Source organism: Jaculus jaculus, chromosome 23 (genome assembly GCF_020740685.1).
Source record: "Jaculus jaculus isolate mJacJac1 chromosome 23, mJacJac1.mat.Y.cur, whole genome shotgun sequence".
Lineage (NCBI taxonomy): Eukaryota > Metazoa > Chordata > Mammalia > Rodentia > Dipodidae > Jaculus > Jaculus jaculus.
The window spans coordinates 10,153,541-10,180,407 of record NC_059124.1 but is presented as its reverse complement, the minus strand read 5'-3'; the positions used below and the strand labels follow the sequence as shown (position 1 = coordinate 10,180,407).

General features: G+C 40.2%; 1 protein-coding gene across 1 annotated transcript; it reads left to right on the top strand.

Moving 5' to 3' along the window:
• Positions 1–2,171: 2,171 nt before the first annotated feature.
• Positions 2,172–25,287, top strand: Cd163 (CD163 molecule). Its single transcript, XM_045139739.1, has 16 exons — positions 2,172–2,272; positions 3,173–3,259; positions 4,175–4,498; positions 8,433–8,753; positions 10,825–11,145; positions 11,956–12,276; positions 16,258–16,572; positions 16,669–16,983; positions 17,246–17,338; positions 17,421–17,735; positions 19,010–19,330; positions 19,720–20,031; positions 20,367–20,396; positions 20,601–20,708; positions 21,785–21,874; positions 25,087–25,287. The coding sequence occupies exons 1-16, from the start codon at positions 2,245–2,247 to the stop codon at positions 25,101–25,103; spliced, it is 3,318 nt and encodes a 1,105-aa protein (XP_044995674.1). The 5' UTR covers positions 2,172–2,244; the 3' UTR covers positions 25,104–25,287.
• The last annotated feature ends 1,580 nt before the right edge of the window (positions 25,288–26,867 follow it).

Genomic DNA, 26,867 nt, shown 5'->3' with positions numbered 1-26,867 from the left:
CAACATACCTCAAAAGGGGCCCGACTGAAACTAAGGATAATTGGCGAAACAAGCAAGGGTGCTGTTTTCCTGATGAACCGGATACCAGCACAAAGGGGAAGGAAACCAACATAGAGAAAAATCAACTCCTACCAAATCAGAGAGCCGGAGCTTCAGAGGCCCCCAACACCTCAGCACTGAAGCAGACCAAAAATGAACCCAACATGGCGCAGGGAAATTTTGCGGAAGAAGGGGCGGAAAGAATGTCAGAGTCACATGTTGGGTCATGATATGCAGAGACATTTATTGTACCAATAACTGTGGGCTAACTCCACAATGCACAACCCATTTACATCAATAAGGAGGGTCCAGTGGGAGGGAGTAGATCATGGATGAGTCTAAACAATGGTACCAAACTGCCTGTATTTTCTGAAAAGAAAACTAATAAATTAAATTAAAAAAAAAAAAGAAAATTTATAAAAGCGGGTTAAACCCTAGAGCAAGACAGTGACTTACTTGTATAGGAACTTGAAAAGGAGTAGTTTGAGAGGAAATTTCATTCAATCAGCCAGTTATCTGGGAACTAACAGAGGACTTAAATGCTCTATTGAAGCCTCTTCAAAGAGACAGCCTGGGCTATTCTGAGTGGAACATGAGACCTGGGTTACTTCTGATATTATAACTCTGAAGAGGGTAAGATATGCCTGGTGGCAAAAGATTCTACTTTAGCATTAGTGTATGTGGAGACTTGTGTGATTGAAATTATAGTTTGAATAATCTGTGAGGAAAGAGACTTTTAAAAGTTGTTACCCTGAATAGAAAATTTTAGGCAAGATAGATCCCTTATTTGACAGGGCTTCTTGTGCCAAGATGATTGCCTGAAGTTTGTTCAAGTATGCTATTGCTTTGATCTTGTCTTTTATCAGGGACTTTTCTTCCAAGAGGTGGAAACCAGAAATATTCTACTGATTTACATGTGTAAGTAAAATTTTTGAGTCTTAATCTGGATATAGTGGTTCTCACCCATGATGCTGACATTACAGAAGACTGGGGCAAGAGGATTACAGTGAGTTCAAGGCCAGCCTGATCTATAATGTGGACTGGAATTTCTTCCCTTGCCTGATGCTCAGATGAGGGTCTGTTTCAGGGTCTGAAGATGGCAAGTCTGCTGGCAGGTGCATGAGTGGGTGTGGCTTTCTTCAGGTCTCTGGGAAGGTTCCGTCTAGACCACTGAGTGGGCCCCTGATTGGCCAGTAACACCTTAGTTTCAGCTGAGAGGGCTTGATTTGAGTCACAGGGTTGCTTTAGAGTCTTCAGAAAGGTGAAAAAATCCTATCTCTGGGTAATTTAGTGCAGAACACATGTTTTATTAATTTTGCTTCATTTGTAGAATCATTGATACATAATGATAGAACACTATGTTTTGTGTGCTTTAGTGTTTCGTAGTTTAGCCATGTGATCCTTACTATTTTTATGTACTTAATATATTAATCAAAAACAAAGTTCAAAGGGCCGTGAGCTCAGTGGAAAATCACTGGCATGCCTGAGGCCCTAGGTTAGATTCCCAGTGCTGCAAAAACAAAAAAACAAACAAACAAACAAAACAACTTTAAGCTGGGCTTGGTGGCACATGCCTTCAATCCCATCTCTAGGGAGGCAGAGGTAGGAGGATGACTGTAAACTCAAGGTCAGCCTGAGACTACATAGTGAATTCCAGGTCAGCCTGAGCTTGAGCAAGACCCTACCCACCCCTCCAACCCCCCCCAAAAAAAATCCCTTCAAAAATTGAAAGCATTTTCTGGGCATGGTGGCACATGCCTTTAATCCCGGCATTCAAGAGGATGAAGCAGAAGGATTTCCAGGAGTTTGAGGACAGTTTGGAGCAATAAACTATGTGCCAGCCTGGGTGAGAACAAGACCTTACTGTGAAAAAAAAAAAAACCTGAAAATACTCAATAGTCAACAGCAGCACACAGAGGAATACTTACTTCTCCCAGTTTTTTAAATCCATAAGTGTTTCTCAATTTCCTTTGGTTGTTTCATGTTCCATACTGAAAAAAAAGAGGATGGAAGAAAACTATGACTTCCTCTTTTGGCCTGGGTTGGCTCCTCCCCATTCTGCAGCCTTTTCATTTATATGTGTGAGATGATTACAGTTATATTCTTGGTGGTCAACTTTTTAAAGAGAACATTTCCGAGGAATATTATAAGAAGATTTTGGAGTCATTCAAATCAAAAAGCATTGGCATTTTGGTCAAGCTCAGAATGCTTCTTGAAGACTCTAGATCTACTGGTAAAAGTGTCTCGTTAATTTTATATTATGGATGTAGTTGGCAAAAGAGAGTAATGGTAAATAGGAATTAAGATTTCTTTATAAAATCACTAGGGTGAGATTTAGTTAGGACCAGAAGTTAACAGAACTTTACTGAGCATGAAAACAACAGTTTTTAGGGAATAAAAAGTAGAATATATAGGAATTAATGTTCATTAGAAGTTGATTGCCTAAACGAAATTTAGAAAGCCAACTCTAACTTCTGAAGTCTATGTAATGATTTACAAGAACGTGCTAAAATTAGTTTGAGGTTTTACTTTTAAGTAAGTGTTGACTTGCAGTCACTATGAGAAACGAGAATGTCACAGCACTAAACAGTGTTTCTGCCGCGTGTGAGGTGATGTACGTACACATGGGTAACTTTTCATTACTCAGTTGCTATTTAGAAGTACTGTGTCAGACACTGGTAAGAGTGCAATGAGCATGATGGATGCAGCCCTCCCTCAGGGAGCTCCCCGTCTAATGGTGTACCTGGTAGACGTGGAGGTTGCGATGCTGGTGTTAAGACTGAGAAGCCGGAGAACATAGAAACCCGTGCTGTGCGTATCGGGAAAACTCTCCACTTTTGCACTTCATTACGCCTTTTTCAACTGCACAGATTTTAAGGCCTGCCTTTACAATTCCCTTTTCCACTCCCAAATTTCTTGAAAGCCCTTACTCCTGGGTTCCTCTAAACAGAAACAATTTCAAAGCTATTTCATGAGACTATGTGATACTAAACATTACTGCCTTCCATTTAGAAGGAAAAGAGGTTATAATTGATTTGATCTTTATTGTTAATCCCAAAGCCCTTAAATATTCTGTCTTCTCCAAAGTTTCACCCTGTGTGAAAGGTTACTTTTTTGTCCTTTTTCTTTACAGGCTTTAGAGGCTGTTTCCCTCATTTGGGTCCCATTATTGTGATTGTGGTCTCCCTTCTCAATGCTGCTGTCCTCACTAATTCTTCTGGTGAGTATTTCATCAAGTTTACTTCCAGCCTTAGCCCACTCTGACATGAACTGTTAAGCAAATAACAATTCTCCTTTATGTTGAATAGTGCCTAAAAGTCCATGCCTCATGTATTTGAGGGGAATCCCTCACAAAAATTAAGCATAAGAAAAACTCCATGTTATTTAAAGATTGAAAATAATGTATGGCAGAATGAAAAAGAAAGATGCAGAGGAAAAGAAGCTTTAGAGTTACTGAGACAAAAAGGAATTATAGGAATACTTCAATAGATTCAAATGTCAAAATTTATATAAAAATTTATTGAAAGAAGCCAAGCTGCTAGGACCATCAGATTCCTAAGCTAATTAAATAACAACAAAGGGGCAGTTGAGATAATTTCAGGAAGGGTAATGGACAGGGGCTTAATTTACAGTAAAAGGCAATGTACAAATATCTCTGTGCAAATTTTTATTTAAATAAATTAGTTTTAGTTAGACTTCAAGTACTAGTCTGTAAAATCCATGCTATTTTACATATGGGTTTGAAATAGGTATTTAGTACCTTTTAATTTTTCATCCTCATATCCACTGTCAGCTTACTTTTATTGATTTTATGATTTGGGAGAAATGTGTAGCTTATCCCTATAAAATTCATAGCATATTATTTAGCTGATAAGGTTTACATGGAGATTATATAAACTGCCACAGAAATTTAAGGCACTATATAGTACTGTTACTTAGCTCTACCATTTGTATCTGTTTCATTTGAAGCCTGTGATGCTGATAATTATATTTGAATACTTGTGAGTCTATTCTCCTATTATACGGGACCAAGATGGTTCCCAATTCTGATCCTGAAGGACAAACACATAAGCTAAAGAGTGATCATCCTCTCATGGCTCTTTGTGACTATTAAATGGTTAACTTGTTGTTGCAGGAGGAACCGAGAAGGAAATGAGACTCACTGCTGGTGAAAACAATTGTAGTGGAAGAGTGGAAGTAAAAATCCAGGGAGAGTGGAGGACAGTGTGCAGTAATGGCTGGGACATGAGTGCAGTCTCTGTAGTTTGCCGCCAGCTAGGGTGCCCAACTGCCATCATAGCCCCAGGATGGGCTAACTCCAGTTTGCACCCTAGCTCTGGGAACACATGGACAGATCACGTTTTCTGTAGAGGAAATGAGTCAGCTCTTTGGGATTGCAAGCATGATGGATGGGGAAAGCGTAACTGCACTCAGCCAGACGCAGGAGTGACTTGCTCAGGTAAAGCCTGCCTACCTCAAAGCGAATCTCAACTCCATTCTCATTCTATGGCTCCCCTTGACTCCTAGCTCATTTCACATGAAATCTAAAATACTTTGGATGGAAATGATGTAGATAGCTTGAAAGGTAAAACAAAGTCGGGCATGGTGGACAAAAAAAAAAAAGGCAAAATAAGCCACTTTTGTATAAGTAATTTAGTTCATGCATAAAATTACCAGTTCCCTTACAAAATCCAAAAACCAAATGACAAAGCCTATATTAAAAAAGAAAAAAAGCTGGGCATGGTGGTGCACGCTTTTAATTCCAGCACTTGGGAGGCAGAGGTAGGAGGATCGCTGTGAGTTCGAGGCCACCCTGAGATTACATAGTGAATTCCAAGTCAGCCTCGGCTAGAGTGAGACCCTACCTTAAAATAAAATAAAATAAAAAAGATGAAAAGACTCCAAACATTATGACCAGTGAGAAAGTGACTGGCTTCAGTGTTTTATTTAGTAATCTCACTTCAATAATCTATTCTTTCCTAAAAATACTGTGTTAGCTAAGTCCATTTCTTTTCAGCTTTCTGGATAATGTTATTTTAGTAGGTTGACTTTTTTGGGGGGGATCTAAGGTGGGGTTTCACTCTAGCTCAGCCAGACCTGGAATTTACTATATAGTTTCAGGGTAACCTTGAACTCTCAGCAATCCTCCTACTTCTGCCACCAGTGTGCTGGGATTAAAGGCGTGTGCCACTGCACCTGGTTTAGGTTGACTCTCTCATGACCTTGTATACAAAAGCTGACAATCAGCTTTGCAAGTCAAAAATCAAGTATTTCTAGCACTAATGTTAATCTTTCCTTGTTGGAAGAAAGATGCTTTAAAGTACAATTAATGCTTCTCCAGCATGCCATGCAAGTTACACGACTCCAGTCTTACTGAGCCCTCCCCTCACCTCCTGGCTGCACCATTTTCCAGGTGTGCAACTCTGTGCCAATTCCAGATTGTTGGCTGGTGAAGTGAACTGACAATATTAGCGTGTGCTGCTTATAATTGTAAGGACTAAGGAATATAGTGTGTGATGCACTCAAAGTATTTATATTTTGGTTGCGAGCTCTTATTATAAAGTATTTATTATTAATAATTTCCCATAATAAAATTAAGTCTTGCTAAGGAAGAACCTTTCACTGGAGTTTAGAACTTTCAAAATGAATTTTCTTTTGCAAGAAAGTGTTTCTATTCCTTTTGTTTAACTACAAACAGTTTTGTTTTCCACTTGTCCACAGATTGCATCAGTTTCATTTGCCCAGGACCTTTAGTCATCACAGAAAATATAATGGGCAGCATGCAGAGAAAATTTCCTTACACAAAAGTTGTTTCTTGTTAAAAATGGTACTAGTTGCTTTGTGGAGGGGAAACAAAAGTTTTGCTTCAGAAAATTAGAGATTATGAATTATTTTGATCGATTTCCCCTTGTTTTTAGTGCATGCATGTATGTGCGTGTGTGTGTGTGTCCATGTACAGGGGAGAGTGTGTCTGAGCATGCATGTGGAAGCCATGGGACAACCTTGTGTGCTACACTTGGGAACATCCCTTAACACTGGGTCTCTCACTGCTTGGAACTCACCAATGAGGCTAGATCTGCTGGATAGTGAGCTCCAAGGACCCTTTGCTCTTGTCTCCCAGCGGTGGGGTAATAGGTACCTACCAGCATACCCTTTAAGTTCTCTAAGTTGGCTAAAGGATTTAACTCAGATATTTATGATTGTGAGTTTAAGCATTTTACCCACTAAGCTATGTCTCCAACCCCATTTCCCTTATTTTTAAGAACTTTATAATACACACTATGTTTGAATGTTTATAGGTTTTAATCTTTGCCTAAATTTCTTTCTCTCTTTTGTACTTTTCCTTTTGTTTTGCTTTGTTTATTGAGGTAGGGTCTTGCTCTAGCCCAGGCTGACCTGGAATTTACTGTTGTCTTTTTGCTGGCCTCAAACTCACAGCTATTCTCCTACCTCTGCCTCCTGAGTGCTGGGATTAAAGGCATGCACCACCACACCTGGATTGCTTTTCTTATTTTTAGATTTTAAACTCAACATTGGTTATTGTGCTTTGACTGTTTTAAGAAAGAAAGGTCAAAATAAGAATTTAAATGTTGAACACATGATCCATTTATCACTGATGTGTGTACTTGTATGAGTTTGTGCATGTTCATGTACATGCAGATGCACCAGCACACATGTATGTGAACATGTGGAAACCAGAGGACAATGTAGGTTGTCACTTTCAAGGTGCTATTCAACTGTTTTTGAGAGAATATCTTTCACAGGACTTGAACTCACCAAGTAAACTTGGTCAACAAGCCTCAGAGATCTACCTGTCTCTTCCTTCCCAGTGTTGGGGATACAAGTATCCAGCTTAAAAAAACAAAACAAAACAACATTTATTTATTTATTTATTTATTTATTTATTTATTTATTTACAAGCAGAGAGAGGATGGGTATGCCAGGGCCTCTAGCAAACAAACTCTAGATGCACGTGTCACTTTTGTGTGTCTGACATTATATGGGTCCTGGGGAATCAAACCCAGATCATTAGGCTTTGTAGACAAGTGCCTTAACTACTGAGAAGTCTTTCCTACATGCAGTTTTCAACAGGGGTTCTAGGGATCAGATTCAGGTGCTTATGCGTGTGTGGCTAACTCTTTACCAGCTGAGCTATTTTCCCTAACTTGTCATGTTAAACGACCTGACTATAAGACCATTTTATTTTATTTTATTTTATTGTTTTTTTGAGGTAGGGTCTCACTCTAGCCCAGGCTGACCTGGAATTTACTATGGAGTCTCAAGGTGGCCTTGAATTCTCGGTGATCCTCCTACCTCTGCCTCCCGAGTGGTGGGATTGAAGGTATGTGCCACCACGCCTGGCTCTAATTTCATTTTTTCTAGGATTTTTTTTTTTTTTTCTAGGTAGGGTCTCACTCTGGCTCAGGCTGACCTGGAATTCACTATGTAGTCTCAGGGTGGCCTCAAACTCTCGGCGATCCTCCTCCCAGCCGAGTGCTGGGATTAAAGGCATGCGCCACCACACCCGGCTTTTCTAGGATTTTTAAAAAAATTGAGTCAAGTTTATCTATTTCTTTAAAAAAGCAAAAGTAAGAAAGTAATTTTAAATGTCATGTGTTCTTTCATCTTTCCCTTATCCCTCTTACAGCTCAGCTCCTTGTATTCCCTTTAGGCTAACCATTCTACATATATTGATTTTATTCACATTTGCCCCACAATATATACATAATTATAGATCTTAAAAACTAATGTTGGAAAATCAGAAAGAACATGCAGTTTTTGGTCTTTCTGAGTTTGGGTATTGGGGAAAAGGTTTAGGGGAGGGAGGCTAGAGATAACAGGGAGCAATGAGAATCAACTAAAGCAAATCATATTTGAAAATGCCACAATCAGGGGCCAGGGAGATTGTTTGGTGGTCCAAGGTGCTTGCAAAGCCTCTTGGCCTGGATTCAGTTACCCAACTTCCTGCATAAAGCAGGCACTTGTTTGCAGCAGTAAGAGACTCTGGCATGCCCATACATGCACAGATATATGCAAATAAATAATTAAAATTAAAGAAAAAGAAAATGCCAGAAAGAATGACACCTAAATCTCTGTATGGCAACTGAAAACAAAATAAAATAAATAATTAAATAAAAAAACAAAATTTTAAAAGTTTAATCTATAAAACATTTTTCTTGGAAAATAGATGTAGCTGCAAGTCTTCATTGTGAACTGGGTTTTAACTAGTTAGAATTTTCCAGTCTGTGGAGATGCTGCCCTTTGCCACATATTATCAAGCATTATTTTAAGGGCACTATTGAATTCTAACTGTCCAGAAAAAAAATTATGTATGAGCTTGTTAACTTTGTTAAATTATGAATATCACTTGTTAACTTTGGTCTCTGCTTTAGATGGATCTAATGTGGAGATGAGACTGACAAATGGGCATCACCGGTGCGTAGGAAGAATAGAGATCAAATTCCAAGGAAAGTGGGGAACAGTATGTGATGATATCTTCGGCATGGATGATGCGTCTGTGGTTTGTAAACAACTTGGATGTGGAGGAGCTATTAGTTTTTCTGATTCAGCTAAATTTGGAAAAGGTTCTGGACCAATCTGGCTTGATAACATGGACTGCCATGGAAATGAGTCGGCTCTCTGGGCCTGCAAACACCAAGGATGGGGAAATCATAACTGCGATCATGCTGAGGATGCTGGAGTGGTTTGCTTAGGTAAGGACAGATTTGGGCTTTCTGCTCTTCTGGCAATAATGGAAAGGAGTACTAGCCTTAAAAGCCTGAGCCCTAGAGAACATGATAATCTGTTTCCTTAGTCACCTCACTATTGCTTCATTTGTGGTTCCAGCTCTGATTCTGTGGGTTTCACTCTAATTGAAATTAGGAAGTTGAGATACTTTCAGGAAGCAGGATAAACAAAAATTGAGTCCCAGGTCATGGGGAGAGTTTATAAAAATGCAATGGCAGAAAGAAAAGGGACAGGAATAGAGGAAGGAAGAAGAGAGTAAGTGGAAAGCAAGTCACCCTAGTCATTCTCCAATGCACTCCTTCCTAAACCATCAGCTCAAATTCATACAATTAACTCATAAGAACAAAGCCAGAACAAGGGAATAGTGTGATCCCCTACCAACGTCTCGCTGACGCTAGTACCGTCCACAGTCGGAGCCCGCCTAGAAACTTCATGTTCTCCACTGGGATTGGCCACAAGGCTCTGAGCTTAAGTGTGCCGGGACACTGTGCCATCTTCTTCTTCTTCTTTTTAATGAGAGGAAAGGATTTATGTCAAGCTTAGAGACCCAGGGGAAGTTCCATAATGGTGGAATGGCTCCCATTCATAGATCCATGCAGAGAGAGGAAAACCACTACCAGTCAGAAAACACCAAAAGCAGCAATCAGGCACCCACCAGAGCTTGGGCCTCTCTACATACTTTTTTTCCTGGAATTCAGATCTACCCCCAAAACACCTTGGGCTGGACCCCAGGATTTTTCCCTAGCAACACCTCCTCCAGCCAGGCAGCAGGAGACCCAAGTTGTAAGCCTTGATAAAACAACTAAGTCTATGGGGGACATACATTCAAACTACCACACTTGCAAAGCCTGATGGCCTGGGCTCTATTCCCCAGTACCCACGTAAAGCCAGACACACAAAGCAGCACCTGGGTCTGAAGTTTACTTACAGTTGTGCCTTCTTTTTTAAGTTGATTGTGGATTGAAAGAGACTGAGGGTATGTCTCTATTTTTCACCAGAACTTGATCTTTTTCTCATCCTCTCTTCAAATGATAGAACTTCAATTCAAACAACAACAACAAAAAAAAAGAAAATAAGCCAAAAAATGGGAAGACACAGAGCACTTGTCATCTGGTTCTGTCTCTTTCTCCAGTTCTGAAGTTGGCTTTTCATTTTGTTGGATGATGTGATAGTCTAGAACTAGAGGCTCAAACAATGGCATACCTTCAGGAATGATGTATTTCCTTAGCTAAAGAAAACAAAATAGAGTTGTGGTAGAAACATCACAGTATAACCTTTCATTCTCCTTTACACAAAACCTCATTAGCCTCCAGTCAGCATTCTCAGAGTATTTTATATATGCTGAGGAAGAATAATAAATGATAAAACTATAAACTACTCAAGGGAAAATGAATATATTTTTGAAAATCAGGATATTCTTCAGAATAAAGATCTGGATAAGCATGCCTTTAATCCCAGCATTTGAGAGGCAGAGGTAGGAGGATTGCTATGAGTTCAAGGCCAGCCAGACTCTATATAGTGAATTCCAGTTCAGCCTGGGCTAGAGTGAGACCCTACCTCGAAAAAAAAACAAACCAGAATCAAGGTCTGATCATTAAGGAATCTTGATTGCAGAAGGTAAAAGTAGGCAAGGCCTCTTTTCCTGTGCTCTGCCTTTAAACCAAGTAGATGCTCATAAAAAAACTAAGCATATATAACGCAAGCCAGGTCATACAGGTGGGTCAAGCAGTTAATGGCAAGAGGATGTTGAATATTACACAAATAAATATAAGGTGAAAACTTAAAGACATGCAAAGATGGCGGTGCTCAAGCAAGCAAGACTCCACAGAAAACTCAGAGCCTGGCTCACCTCCCGGATGCTGCCTCAGGTATGCACTGTGTGCTGTCTGCTTGCCTGGCCAACTTCTCCCTCCATCTGTGACAATTCAAAGTGTGGGCACAGTGTGAGTGTCTCTCTCTCCACCCATCTCTCTCCCTTTGTACTTTTTTAGTCACCTTATTTCCCCATTGATGATTTATTGTGTGTTCCTGTTGTAGATGGAGCAGATCTGAGCCTGAGATTAATAGATGGAGTCAGTGAATGTTCAGGAAGACTGGAAATGAAATTCCAAGGAGAATGGGGGACTGTGTGTGATGATGGTTGGGATAGTCGTGATGCTGCTGTGGTGTGCAAGCAACTGGGATGTCCGACTGCTGTCACCGCCATTGGTCGCGTTAATGCCAGTCAGGGATATGGAAACATTTGGCTTGACAATATTTCTTGCAAAGGACATGAATCTGTTCTTTGGGACTGTAAACATAAGGAATGGGGAAAGCATAACTGTCACCACAATGAAGATGCTGGTGTGACATGTTCTGGTAAGTTAAAACAAAATGAAAATCAGAGAGGGAGGGAGGGAGAAGAGAGAAGGAGAAAGAGAGAGAGAAAGAGAGAGAGAGAGAAAGGAACCTGGGTCTTCAGGAATAGTAATAGGTGTGAGATGCGGGAGTGGAAATACTGAATGAATTCCTTATTCAGAGTTGTGAAAAATCTGACACATTCTTGCTTCTTCTGGTAGAGTGTATTCTCTGCAATAAGTATTAGTCATACCACTGTGAGGAACCACAACCAAAATTCTAAATATACCTGGAGCTGGAAGTATTAGAATTGTACAAAATTATCCTTTCTAGCTGAAGGGCTTGCTTTCCAGTGCCATTTGTGAATTTTAATCCTGGGTTCTACAGTATCATTTCTAACTAAATTCATATTTCACCCTTGTTGTTTATTAATGCATCAAGAAATAGGTAAGCCATAACTGGCCTGGTGGTGTAGGCCTATAAAACCAGCTACTCAGGAGGAGAAGGCAGAGTGAGTATAAGTTCAAGGCCAATGTGGGCTCTAGAGCAAATTCAAGGCCAGTCTGGGTAACTTAGTGAGATCCTGTCTCATTTTTTTAAAGTGAAAAGAGGGGTTCAATAGTAGAGGGAGGGGAGGAGAGAGAGAGGGAGAGGGAGAGGGAAGAAGGGAGAAGGGAATAAGAAGGAAGGAAAGGAAGAGAAAAAAAACAGAAAAGTCATCATTTCCAGGGCCTTGGTATCTAGGAAGGACAAATAATGCAGCTGTGCATTGGCTTCTGGGAGCTGGCCCTGTGCACAGGTTCTACAGACACACATGGGTTTCTTCTGCAGATGGGTCAGATCTGGAGTTGAGACTCGTGGGTGGAAGCACACGCTGTGCTGGAACAGTGGAAGTAGAAATCCAGAAACTGCTGGGGAAGGTGTGCGGCAGAGGCTGGACGCTGAAAGAAGCTGATGTGGTGTGTAGACAGCTGGGGTGTGGCTCTGCTCTTCAAACGTCTTATAACACGTACACCAGAGTCAAGACTACAAGCACGTGGCTCTCTACTGGCAGCTGCCAGGGAAATGAAACTTCTCTTTGGGAATGTGAGAATTGGCAGTGGGGTGGCATTTCCTGTGACAGCTATAAGGAAGCCCAAGTTACCTGCTCAGGTGAGACTTTCAATTTACTAGGTAAGAAGAAGCTTCATGTCAAGGGTAGTATTAATAGCATGACCGCTGTCTTATTTGCTTCTTATTCTCTTACTTTCAACTTTTATGAATGTCTATATCTAGCTGTCTTCACTTGAACTGAACATATAATTTGTATCTATATTCTATGCAAACTTATGTTGTCAGGGTATGCACATAAATTATGCTAAAGCTAACAATATATTTCATTGAATGCCCTTTTTAAAGGGAGTTTCTTTTGTCATGTTAAGCATTCTTATATATCTGATCATTTCCTTCTAAATTCAGAAAGATTTGCATATTTTCCTTTTAATTGTGTTTAAAAATAATCACCAGTAAGTTCAGCTGCATCAAAATTGAAATCAAGTAACAGTAGCCAAAGAGATGAAGTTTGTTTATTTTCTTTTCTCATTTCAAGTAAGTTAAATTGACAGGCTAATGCTGTTTTGGTAACTGTGGCCAGCAGGAAACATGCAGAATTGTTTCCCAGCAGTAACTGTCAAGTCCTACTAGAGAGGCATGAGGAAGTGCCGGCCACTGGAAAGCATGCTGACAGTGTGAGCTGCTCCGACTTGCCTCTGGTAGGCTCAGGTGCTCTACTGAGCCAGTTCTTCCTGGCACACTGCACAGCTCTCACAGCCGTACCTCAGTCAGATTTGGAGGGACTACCTGAGGGGGGGGGGTGCACATCTTTCACAGCCGTTACTGCTGAAAATAGATTTAAAGTTCCTTAGATTGCTTCAAAAACAGAAATCACTGGCAGTCAGTATTCTCAACATTAGCAAAAGAATTCTTTACAAACGCAATAGGCTTCTAAGCCAATGCCATATGAAAGAACTTTGTAATCAAAAGGTGTATTTAGCCAAACATGGTGGCTCACACCTATAATCCCAGGACTCACAAGGCTGAAGTGCAGGAATCACCATGAGTTTGAAGCCAGCGCAGACCTACGGTGTCAGCCTAGGCAGGAGTGAGACACTGCCTCAGGAACACTAAGAATCCAAAAAGGCATATTTACAAACTCTGATAAGTAGTGACAAGTTTCTGCTTCTTAATGATTGGGCACTGCATTAACATCATGTGAAAACTTAGGGTTGAGAGAAAAGACCTGACTATTTTTCTGTGGGCTCATTATGTTTGTATGTGAAAGACCAATTTACCTTCTTCTGTGAATATTTTATGACTGCGTCAATGGAGGTACAAGACTTCTAGGGTCTTATTTCAGTCATGTCAGTTCCCAATGGTGAAAGCACATTGATGGGTCTTCAAATTGTACCATATTCTTACCTGTTACTGAAAAACAGGGAGTGATTCTAGTTAATTAGCTCTCGTGTTTGTAATCATTCTTTCTTAGAGAAAGAAATAAATACAAAGCTCACCATTTTGCCAGGGAAAAGCTTAACTTTTTAACAAAAAGAATTAAATCTGACAGAAAAGCTCAATTTAGTGGTTCTTATCTAAAAATGAATACAGTAACCAAAAATATCCCTTGAAGAGCTAAAGTTCTAATATTTCAACCATAAGTACAGAATAATTGATCTAAGGAAACCAACCCATGATATGGATCACAAAGTTTCATGACTTTACGTGCTGCTTTACACATCCTATTATGAGAAGTCCTCATCATATTAAGAAATGTTGTATAGACCCAAAAAGAAGTTCCCAGTTAGGTAAGTGAGAGGGAAGTTTCTGGAGAGTCAAGTAAGCATGGCAGAGTATGGCTCGAGCCCTGGGTGCGACTGACAAAGTGATAGACATTAAAACTTTGAAGAAATGGCTCATTTGTGAGTATGCGAAAGAATTAGTGCCTGTCATGTCTCTTAGGTGACACTGGAAAATGTGAAGATACTTGTGCTGACATTTCCCCAAGAGGACAAAAGGAAATGACAATACCTGTTTCACAGGAATTACATAGCAAATGAAAAGCAAAAGTTTGTTAGCTGCTGTATTTGTAGTTATGATTAGTAATGCTAGTGTTACTGACATGCCTGATGGCTGCACTTTGTGGCAGACTTTTTAGGATGCCCTTCCTCAAATGCCGAAAGTGGAGTACTTTGTAAGTGCTTAGTAACATGCTTAGAAGGAAAAAAAAAAACAAAACAAAACATTGTAAATAGCCAAGAAACAATGAAAGAGGTCAAAAACAAAGACAGAAGGTAAAATATCTGAAGTTTAGCACTATTTATAGTTATGGGCATAGATTTCTTGGAAGGAGGATGTAGAGGCCAGAAGAGAACTTAAGAAGCTCCAGCAAAGGTTTACAAAACAGATGGTAACAAATTACATTAAACCAGTAGCAGACCATATGGCATATACTGGTGGATGGATAAACACTGATATTTTCTGCATGTTCATTGTGTTGTAAGCTTATTGATTGAATTCCTATCCAATTTTGACCTCTCATTAACTCTCTGTAACCCAGCAAAGCACCACAGCCCTCTATGTTTCTGTTTCCTTACTTATAAAATGAGAATGATATTATTTACTAAAGAAAGTTTTCTTCTTGTGTGTGTGAGAAAGAGAAAGAGAGTGCCCAGGCACACAAGATGCCATGCCTGCCCTCAACTTCCCTTGAGGCAGAGTATCATGCTGTTCACCACAGCTTTTCTGCTGAGCTAGCTGGCCCCATGGCTTCTGGTAGGCTGTCTTGCCAATGCCTCCATCTTGCCTGTAGGTGTGGCTGTAAATTCATGCCACAGCATCCAGTGCTTCACGCACATTCCGGGAAGCTGAACTTGGCTCTCACATTTGCAGGGCAAGCACTTTATCAATTGAGCCAACTCCCCAGCCCTTTCTAAGGTAATTTTAAGATTAAATGGGATTGTTACATGCTTATCGAGATGCCATATTTGTCAAGGGGCTCATCTATTGTTCATTGTAATCATTATTGCTACTCTTTTTTGTATTGGTTCAGTTTCTGGAGGTTCTAATTTGTCCTAGATGCCATTTGCTGAGAAAAGAATACAGTGGGGCTGGAGAGATGGCTTAGCGGTTAAGCGCTTGCCTGTGAAGCCTAAGGACCCCGGTTCGAGGCTCGGTTCCCCAGGTCCCACGTTAGCCAGATGCACAAGGGGGCGCACGTGTCTGGGAGTTCGTTTGCAGAGGCTGGAAGCCCTGGCGCGCCCATTCTCTCTCTCTCCCTCTCTCTGTCTTTCTCTCTGTGTCTGTTGCTCTCAAATAAATAAATAAAAAATAAAAAAAAAAAAGAATACAGTGGACTGGAAATGCAATAATTCTTTCAATTTTGGACACTTAAAGTTATAGATATAAAATATATATTAATGTAAATGTATTAACATATTTAGAAAACATGTTTATTGGCCTTTAGAGATGCCCACTAGGAATAGAACTATGACTCCTTTTTCTTTGTTCTTTATATCTTTTCCTTTCTTGTTAATTTTTGTTAATTTATAAAGAAAAGAGGTTTATTTTGCCTTTGTCCTGGTACAAGTTCTAAAAATATCGTGCGGTGCTAACAGAACAGAACTGGCGTGTAAACGGCAGGGCACACACATCTGTGTCTGTCTATGAAGCACGGTCAGAAAAGGAAGAAGGAAAAAGCAGGATAAAAGAAAGTCACAGATAACACGTGTAATGGATGACAGAAAGTTTATGTTTATTTTGAACATTTAAATACATTACATAAAACTATTGAAAATGTTGAGGTAGGCTTCAGATTTCAGTGTGTGGTAGACAGATACAGTAGACAAACTGCTGTAAATAATTAGTGAAATGCTAGAAGTAAAGTGCAATCACTTCAGAGCAAGAATGTCTACAAAACCAAAGTTCCAGAATTTCCTTATAAGGATAGGCCCAGTAAAGAATGAGAGACCTTGAATTTGCTATGCTCAATTGTAGACAGAAAATCCAGGAAGTTCACTGTGAAAAATCACTGAGCACCCTTCCCATCACCAGAGAAAGACTGGAAATGGCATTATTCCTCACTGAAATACTGCCCTTCAGCCCACAGAGAACCCAGGCTGGTTGGAGGAGACATCCCGTGCTCTGGTCGAGTGGAAGTGAAACATGCCGATGTGTGGGGCACTATCTGTGACTCTGACTTCTCTCTGGAAACTGCCAATGTGCTGTGCAGGGAGTTACGGTGCGGCACAGTCCTCTCTATCCTAGGAGCAGCTCACTTTGGAAAAGGAAGTGGACAGATCTGGAATGAAGAATTCCAGTGCAAAGGGGATGAGTCCCATCTTTCACTCTGCCCAGTGGCACCCCATCCATATGGAACGTGTGACCACAGCAGAGATGTTGGAGTCATCTGCTCAAGTAAGATCTAGAGAGTGTCTCCAATGTCCTCCTGCTGTGAAGTGGTCAGGGCTAGGGAATCACAGACACATTTTCTAAAGCCCTGTTTCCTTCTAGGATACACAGAAATTCGCCTGGCAAATGGCAAGTCCTCATGTGAAGGAAGAGTGGAGCTGAAAGTGCTTGGAGCCTGGGGACCCTTGTGCAGCTCTCACTGGGACATGGAAGATGCTCATGTTTTATGCAAGCAGCTTAAATGTGGAATAGCTCTATCTACTCCAGGAAAAGCACACTTTGGAAAAGGAGATGGTCAGGTCTGGAGGCATATGTTCTACTGCAACGGGACTGAGCAGCAAATTGGAGACTGCCCTGTAACTGTTCTGGGTGCAACACTTTGTTCTGAAGGGCAAATAGCCTCTGTAATATGCTCAGGTAAGTGAGATGGTGAAGGGCAGCCAGTAATGACCATAGCCCACAATGATGTCATTTTGTCTTTAAGGACTCAGCCTCATCTAGAGCTTCGTATGTGAAGCTTTCTCAATGCATCTGCTTTACTTCCAAGCTGGGTGACTCATCCGCTTAGCTCCCTTCTTGAAGCTATGTTTGTCTTTCATCTGTGTAACTTTCAATCTGACATCCGTTCTTCACTCTAGCCTCTAGTATGTTGTATCACTGAGAAGTTTGTTGTTTTCAGGAAACCAGTCCCATACGTTGTCTCCATGTAATTCATCATCTTTGGCCCCAACGAGCTCCACTATTACAGAAGAAAGTTCTGTTCCCTGCCTAGGTAAGAATCAATGACTGATTTATAAAAATGATCTCAACTCTCAGGAATGCATTTTTATTAGTGTTTTCATTTCTCTTTCTAGAAAGTAGTCGACTTCGCCTGGTAAATGGAGGTGGTCGCTGTGCTGGGAGAATCGAAGTTTTTTATGAGGGCTCCTGGGGCACCCTCTGTGATGACAGCTGGGACCTAGGTGATGCCCACGTAGTCTGCAGGCAGCTGGACTGTGGAGTAGCTATTAATGCCACTGGCTCTGCTCATTTTGGAGAGGGAACAGGGCCTATCTGGCTGGATGAGATAAACTGCAATGGAAAAGAATCTCATGTTTGGCAATGTCATTCACATGGCTGGGGTCAACATAATTGCAGGCACAAGGAGGATGCAGGTGTTATCTGCTCAGGTAAGTTCTGCACATGGTCACAGTAACTTTGAAAAGGACTGAGAAGGGGCAAAGTGAAGGAAGTCACTTGAAAGATCTCCCTGAAAAGCCTGTTCACAGGAAATTCATTGTTAGAATCAGGATCCCTAAAGTATGGCTTGATGAGCTAATGCTGTACCACCTTCCAGAAAGAGGCTTGGATGTAATTAAAACATCAACAGGAAATTTTTTCTATAAATATATGTAGACCTGGATATTGGACAAGAATTCAATAATTGAGTATTAATATAGTAGATTAAAAACAAAACAAAAGACATGAATTCTACACAACACTATGCAGAGGAAAAGATAATTATCACACACAAGTAATTCTTCAAAGCAGATAAGTGAGACTTACTTGCCATAGGATCAATAATTACAAGAAGAGACCATTGCTCTTGCCTTATACACATAAGCTTCAGAGACTATTAGTGACATAGACAAATGTCCCCAACTGTAGTATATTGGGGAAAACAACACTATGACTCAGTAGTGTAGTGAAGTGAAAAAATTCTACATGCAGAAGTGATTTAATGATATAAATCTGGCAGAGGACATGTACCGCAAAACTTCTGTATCAAAAGAGGCAGTGGTTTATCTTAGGATGTACACAAAACATTGGTTTCAGCTCCTATGTCTCACTGTATTTAAATCAAAGATGTTGCCAAAATATTATAAGTGTTTGAACTAATGGATTGCTAAATACTCTGTTGGCCATAACATAGTATGTACATACGTTGAAACAGCTCACTGACCCCAGAAATGCACATGGTTTCAGACATCAATTAGATAGAAGACCATAATAATACTCTCTTTTTATTTACTAGCAGAGAGATCAGGTATGGGCACACCAGGCTCTTGCCACGACAGCAGAACCCCAGGTGCATGTGCAACGTTGTGCATCTGGTTTTATATGGGCACTGGGGAATCAAACCCAGGCAAGAAGGCTTTGTCAACAAGCACCTTTAACTGCTGAGTCATTTCCCCAGCCTAGGAATATGACTCTTGAGGCTAAAAGTACAGTAATTTAGGAAGAATATTCAGACTATGCAACTGAAAAAAAGGCCCTGAACTTTGATGGAATCTGACTTCTTAGCATCACTGACAATATTCTAAAGAGGTTCCCAAGTACAAAACCCAAGATTAGAAAGCCACATAAAATAAACACTGATCTTACTGAGCTCTCTGAATTCATCCAGAAATAACCAACAGTATGCTAGCACCTTCAGAGAGAACTAATTCTTGTTTCACCCCAGAGTTCACCTCTCTGAGGCTGACCAGCGAAGCCGGCCCACAGACCTGTGCGGGACGTCTGGAAGTGTTCTATAATGGTGTGTGGGGTAGCGTTGGCAGCAGGAACATGTCTCCAACCACCGTGGGAGTGATATGCCGGCACCTGGGCTGTGCAGAGAGCGGGGCCATCCAAAGTAAGCCCCTAGACAAAACACCATCCAGGTTCATGTGGATTGACAATGTGCAGTGCCCCAAAGGACCAGATACCTTATGGAAGTGCCTGTCATCTCCATGGAAGCAGAAACAGGTTAGCCCATCTGAGGAGACATGGATCACCTGTGACAGTAAGTCCCCAGAGCAATTACATTCCCTATATACTTTACTTGGAAGTTTTATCTAATTGTTTGTTTTCTCTGAGAAAAGACAAAGAACAAAGAAGACACAATTCAGTATTTGATCATTTCAATGGTCTACTTTATTTTTCCCTTTTTTCTTTCAAATATTATCTGGCTATGTTGGTATAAGGAAAACCTCAGACAGAAAGATCAACTCTGAACTCATTATGAATGTTCTTAAAATGTGAGACTATGAGAAGATTGCTGTTGGTGTAGCAATTTCCCAAATATATTAGATTTTTAAATATATATTTTAAAACCGAGGGTTTCAAGTCTTCGACAGTCTTTCAGAAGCTGTTGTCATCTCAGGAGTAACCCAGGTAGCTCTTATTTTTCAGGTAAGATCAGACTTCAGGAAGGACATGAGAATTGCTCCGGCCGTGTGGAGGTCTGGCATGGAGGCTCCTGGGGGTCAGTGTGTGATGATTCCTGGGATCTTAACGATGCTCAGGTTGTATGTCGGCAGCTGGGCTGTGGCCCAGCTGTGAAGGCACTGAAAGAATCAGCATATGGTCAGGGGACTGGACCTATCTGGCTCAATGAAGTGAAGTGCAGAGGGAATGAGTCTTCCTTGTGGGACTGTCCTGCCAGGGCTTGGCATCACAGCGACTGTGGGCACAAGGAAGATGCTGCTGTGCAGTGCCTCCCAGGTGAGTGCCGAGTCCTGAGTTAAGCTGGACTTGCTGGCAGGAAACAGGAGCCCAGCAGCACCCAAGTGTGCTGTGTGAAGATTCCACCTGTTGGCACAGGGATCTGGTGGAGGGGCCAATCATAGTTTCTATCTGAAAGATGGGGGGAACATTTGCGGCTCCACAGAGGCCGTGGAGAAGACAAGGCTACTGCCTCAGCACAGAGGAAGTGAGACTGGAGACACCAGGCTTAGGTCAGAAACTTACTTCCTTAAGATGCAACAAGGGTTCAGACAAAGAAACAGATATGTGCTGTACGGCTTACTCCCAGCATTGAGTCTTTCTCTTTTCTACAGGAAGCTCATCAGCGTCACGCCATAACACAGGTATGCCATGGGCTTTGTGGGCATGGGACCAACTAAGTGCATGAGTTAGAGCCGTTCTTGTTTAGAGGCTTTGGATCAGAATGAGTTCTGAGGACTTCATCTTTACTTCGAGGGTTCTATACCTAACCAAAGAGAGAGTCAGTAACGGGGGGCCTAAGTCTCAGCTAAGAACCGATGGTCTGTCCGATCTTTGCTTTTGCTTAGGTCATCCAGCCCTCACTGCAGTCGCCACCGTCGCGGTCATTCTGTTGCTCCTTCTCATCACATTCTTCTTATGGACTCTGAAGCGAAGACAGATACAGCAACTTGCAGGTCTGAGGAAAATTATGGTCTCTAATGTGCCTAAGGGATAAGGAGGTTCTTGGCATACATAAGTTAATAAATAACTAACAAGAGATAGACTCAGGCAGCAAATGCCCAGGAAGCAGGAGGTTACAAGAAGTCTGAATAGTTTCTCAGGATTTAAGGGACAAAATTCCACATAAGACAAATGGCTTTGGCCTCAAAATTCAGTTTTGTGTTCTACATGTTTAGTTAGGTAATTAATGGAACTAAGTAGTAGTTTAGCATGAATATGGAATTTATTGTTTAAGATGAATTTTTGCTCTCATTTATTTACTCCAACCATAATAAAAAAATTATTATTCTATCAGGCATAATTTACTAATTGTTAAAGATGCAGAAATAGATAATAAAATATTTTGTCTTTATGGAAATTAAATTTCCATATCTATTATATACTATATGTAAATAAATGGCCACATAGGATTATATACTAATGAGATTGAAGAAAAAAGTGGCACAGAGAAGAGAAATTATCTGAAATGGAAAGTGGATATGGACGTCCGTTAAGAAGCTTTTGAGACAAGTTTTGAAGATAGTTCAAATTATTGAGCGGGGCCCATTCTGGAGAAAGAGAAGGACATGTGCCTGGGAGCACAGACAGGGCGCTGCTCTGCTTTGGACTGAACACTTGTGCAAGGGAAGAAGCTCCGAGTGCAGCTCCCATATTCTTGGGTCAGAGGATGTATAGTCCTTAGGGCGTGCAGGGCGAGAAGCAGCCACGCTGTCTGGACGTTTGACAGACGGAGGCGGACCGTGTTATTGACAGGAATAGCATTTTGCAGTAGCTTCCAAGAAAGGTGAAAGATCTCGTAGTGAAGATGGAAATATTTTTCGATAGATTTCAATAACTTCCAGTTAGTCATCAAAGAATACTAGCTTCTTTGGAGGAAAACTAAATTATTACCATTATGAAAAGAGGGGCAATTTTGATTCAAGTAGCCCAGAAGCCATAGGACAGCTAAAGATGGAGATGTTTCAGTTAAAAGAAGGAAAGTTTTGTGATGGCCTTCTGACCCAGGACCCTTCCGACCCTTTGTTGTCAGTCTCTTCAAGAGGAGAGATTTTGGTTCACCAAGTTCAATACCAGGAGATGAACTCAAAGGAAGATGATGTGGACCTGCTGAAGTCCTCAGGTGCGTGGAGCCCATGAGGTTGTGTAGCTCACGGTGTAAAATAGCTGCGGTTGAACTGAGTATGCTATGTCAAAACCTGTAGTAGGAAGTTTGGAAAATATTCAAGGGAGAAAAAAGGCAGAAATGAGCTGAAAATTTAAAGAACATAAAATTGCAAGCATAAGGACGTTTTATTTCTCTCTTTTTTTTTTGTTCATTTTATTTATTTATTTGAGAGTGACAGAGAGAGAAAGAGGGAGAGAGAGAGAGAATGGGCACCCCAGGACTTCCAGCCACTACAAACAAACTCCAGACCGTGCGCCCCCTTGTGCATCTGGCTAACATGGGTCCTGGAGAATCTAGCTTCTAACAGGGGTCCTTCGGCTTCACAGGCAAGCGCTTAACCACTAAGCCATCTCTGTAGCCCATAAGGACGTTTTAACTTAAGAGGCCTGTGCTTATTTCTGAAGGAAGTGCATTTAGACATTCAGTGGCTTATTGTCACTTGAACCATTTTTACTAAAACGGAAGCTCACTGTTAGTGACAACTTTCCTTTTTCCTCTTTCAAAAATAGTGTGTGTGTACTTAAGGTTTGTACAACATGATTCTATATGATACATGTAGAAAGTAAAATGGGTTATTTAAATGAAGCAAGTTAATATATCCATCATTTCATACAAGGAGGAGAGAGCAGAAACATATTCGCAGAAACTGTTCAGTACACTGTTTTCACCTTCATGCCCATGCTAAACATGCTATCTTCAGTCCATTCATCCTCCATCTCTTCTTCTGTTTGTTCCTCTCATCTGTCTCATTTCAGTTTCTTCCTATTATTTCCCTCCTTGAACTTCATTTTTATTATATTTTTACTGAAAGTCTAAACACTTAAACTTTCGATAGGTTTATCTAAGTGACAGACCATTGCACTCCAGGACCAATCTTAGTTCTCCTTCTTTCTTCGCTGTCTTACTTGTAATTAGCATCAGTTCTGCCTCTAAGCAGGAAAACCTCACAGGGATGAAGCAAATGCTCTGGCATTCATTGTCCTCACGTGCTGGTACCTCTCCCTCCTAAGAGGAAGCTGCCTGAGGTCTGCAAACACTGCTGCTGTGTCAAAACATATTTAAAGGACGGGAAAGACTCTGTACCCCTTAAATAGCACCTGTATTCTTGCCTAATTGTGGATAGATTTTTAGATACTAAAAAGGCTTTTCAAGCACTTGAGGGGGGGTCTGAGGTATTTCCCAGTAATTCTTTTCTTCTTTCCAGAAAATTCCAGTAAGTCACATGATTTTAATGCTGTTAGACTAACTTCTGTCTCTAAATACCTTCCTATTTCTGGAATAAAAAAGGGGGCTATGCAGAGGCATATGGAAAATGAAAATGGGAATTTATAGCCCAGTAAAGTAAGTGAGGAGAACATATTCATCATTCTTCAAAACAGACACACTCCTTATGAACTGAAGCAACCTTCTGACATTAGAAAGAAGAGAATGCATATGGTTCCATACACATATGTTTGTAAATGTATATATTTATGTTAAGAATATATAACAGCTCTTTGTAAATATGATTCATCTATTTCCAAATTACATATATCTGCTTAGCAGTAACAATGATACATCATCCATAAGTAGAAACTGGGTAAACAGATGTTTGTAAGACATTATAGGGATCATGTCAAGAAACAGATATAACATATAACACATCTAATAGTTGTATTAGGTATGCTATGACAAAAATCACACAAGATGCTAGAAGGCACAAAATTTGTTTAGATAACTTGATGAGATTATAAGAAGTAATAGTTAAGTTAAACCTTAAAGATAATTGAATGAGGGCTGGAGAGATTGTTTAGTGGTTAGCACTTGCCTGTGAAGTCTGAGGACCCTAGTTCGAGGCTCAATTCCCCAGGACCCATGTTACTCAGTTGCACAAGGGGGTGCACGCATCTGGAGTTTGTTTGCAGTCGCTGGAGGGCCTGGCACCCCCATTCTCTCTATATATCTGCCTCTTTCTCTCTCTGTCACTCTCAAATAAATAAATAAAAATAAACAAAAAAAATTTAGAAAAAAAAAGATAATTGAATGAAGGACCATTCCAGGGAAAGGATATTACATACAAACTATGGAGGCAGAAAACGTAGCCATACATTTAGAGAACAGACTTTTTTTCAAAAGCATATACTTTATATATTTATAGTTATGCTTACACAATGCATAACCAGATTCACATTTTATAATTTTCTTCCAAATTATAATTAATAATGAGATATCACTATATGGGCAAACATTCAAAATAGTATCACTACCTATTGTTGATGGGAATGCAGAGAAAAAGTTTTGAAAAAAAGTACTATGATAAATACTATTAAAATTATAACAATATAAGTTCCATACATCCTTTGACTCAGTCATTCTCCCTTCAAGAATTTCTGCCATCCAAATAAACTCACTAATATGAAGGACATATGTCCAAAGACTTTCTTTGTGACAGTGTTGGGTTTCATGACAAAAAAAAGATCAACAAAAACTAGAAACCAAATATATGTTATGAAAGTAGGGAATAGCTAGAAAAATTATGGTTCAACAGGTACCAGAGGAAAAGTCATGTATAGATAGAATTTGATTCTACTTATATGATTATGTTATTGAATCTAATTAAGTGGAGCATTTATATTGATAAAAGTATATAATACACATATATGAGTAGAAACATTTTAAATTCTAACCACATTATATACTGAGGACTATGAAAAACTTTTGATCTATATCCTCAAATATATTAATATTTCCTTACATAAAAAGCTTTTTTATTCAAGAGTATTCCTTGCTTAATAACTGCTTCAGAATCAGGGGAAAGTGACTTTTTACTGGAATTTTATTTCTTGTTTAATTTTTCTTTAAAGAAAAGGTCTTGTGGTAGTCCAGGCTGGCCTGGAAACTATTACATACTCCAGGCTGGCCACCACCCCAGCTTACAGCTGTCCTCCTACCTCAGCTCTCGAGTGCTGGCATCAGTCATGGGCCACCATGTTTGGCTTCTTGAATGTCATTTCTTGATTTCACCATAGTTCAAGGGCACTAAAGTTAAAGGAACTTTGCATCAAGTTCTGTGCTCAAGAAAAGTAGTATGTTTTCTCATACAAATGAATTTGTGCATGTTATAATGTATTTTATGCATATGTGTTATACAATAGAAATGACATTTTTTATTTTTGGTTTTCGTTCAGAATCTAAGATACTGTGACAAGACCTGTCCAGCTGACTGGAACTAGAACTAATCTGGTCCCCCGAAGATCACAGTTGCTTCTCTATAGAATCCTGTTTCCTGGCATTCTGCTAAACTTACAACTATTAAATTTGCAAATGTGACTATTTAATGTGTACATGAGAATCTCAAGGGAATTAAATAGAAACAATTATTGATTTAACTTTGTCTTAACTCTTTTTATTCCTGGTTTTCTGATTGATCTTTCTGATTTTTTAAGGGTTTCATAAATAATATATATATGTTGGTTTTTAAAGTATTTTTATTAGTTATTTACACAATGTGTATACAGCCATGTTGGTACCATCATTAGCCTCCTCCCTATCCTCCCATATCTTGGTTTTTTGAAGCAGGGTTCCACATTCTAGTCCAGGCTAACCTGGAATTCACTATGTAGGCTCAGGGTGGGCTTGAACTCATGTGATCCTCCTACCTCTGCCTCCCAAGTGCTGGGATTCAAGGCATGCACCGCCACACCAAGCTAATGTTTGATTTGAATAATATTTTTGTAGCCAAATTAAAATAATTTTCACTTTTGATTCTTAAGAAAAGTAGGTTTTATTTATATTTTATTTATTGACAGTTTCATATACATAATAATGCATTTTGACCACATTTACCCCATTACCCTCTTTTATCTCCCTCCCACTCTTACTGAACCTCTTCTTCCCAACTAGCCCTTTTCTATTTCTCTCTCTCTTGCTCTCTCCCTATCTGTCTTTGGAAGCCTCTGAATTAAGTTAGTGTTATTTTCATGAGCATGTGGGGGGGGATTATTTACTGAAGCATGGGCAACTAAGTAGTGGTGACACAACTGAAATAAGTGGCGTTCTCTCCCCCAGCAATTGTTAACTGCCAGGAGATCCTCATAAAGGTGGGCTGTCATATCCCCATATGACATGATAGAAGTTGACAAGCCCAGTCATATGCAGGTCTTGTGCAGATAATCACTGTTCCCATGAGTTCATTAGTGCGACGATCATGATATAGCTGGAAGGTAGCATTCCATGGCACTCCTCCTCACCATTCAATCTTTACATTCTTCCCACATTTTCTTCCACAACATTATCTGAGCATTGGAGGGGTGGTGTAAATGTCCTGCTCAGGGATAAACTCTCAATAATCTCTGTTTCTTAGCACATGAATGAGCTATGACTATATGACTGAAAGCAGCACTTATCTGTGGATATAAGCATAAGTATTTAAAACGATACCATGTCCACTTAGCAAAACAGCAGTACTAGCTTCCCCACTATGGCTAATAACCTCCACCATCATGGGCCTTGACCAGATTGACAGTGCCACGCATGAATGCCATGGACAAAGGCCCAAATCCAATCAGAAAGCAGTTACCCCCAAAACAGTCTTACCACTATTGTATCAGAGGGCACATCTTACCTGGAAGATTGGTTGTATAGCATTCAAGGTCTTCAGCTGGGTAGGACTATTGATGAACTTTGTCCCTCGGGAGCCTGCATAGCACCTTCCAGCACTGTGAATGTAAGCCAGCAGGGAGGCTGATGCTTGCCAAATAGCCATAAGAAATGAAATTCCTAGCAAGGTTGCCTGTAGGAATTTCCTCAGAAGATGAAGCAAGCCTCCAACTAGTATTCATAGCAGGGGAAAGTAAATATAGAACTGTCATCCATCTGAACATATGAGAAAAAGTAACAAAGAAGCACAAAATATGACAGAATGACCCATCATGACCTACTTCAGCCTCCTAATTCCTTATAATGGAAG

What these genes read in the sequence shown, in the direction of transcription:
- Cd163 (XM_045139739.1), top strand. Translation starts at nt 2,245, where the DNA reads ATGCTTCTTGAAGACTCTAGATCTACTG. An exon ending in CGCAGGAGTGACTTGCTCAG is followed by an intron (nt 4,499 to 8,432) that starts GTAAAGCCTGCC and finishes TCTCTGCTTTAG; the next exon opens with ATGGATCTAATGTGGAGATG. An exon ending in AGCGTCACGCCATAACACAG is followed by an intron (nt 20,397 to 20,600) that starts GTATGCCATGGG and finishes GCTTTTGCTTAG; the next exon opens with GTCATCCAGCCCTCACTGCA.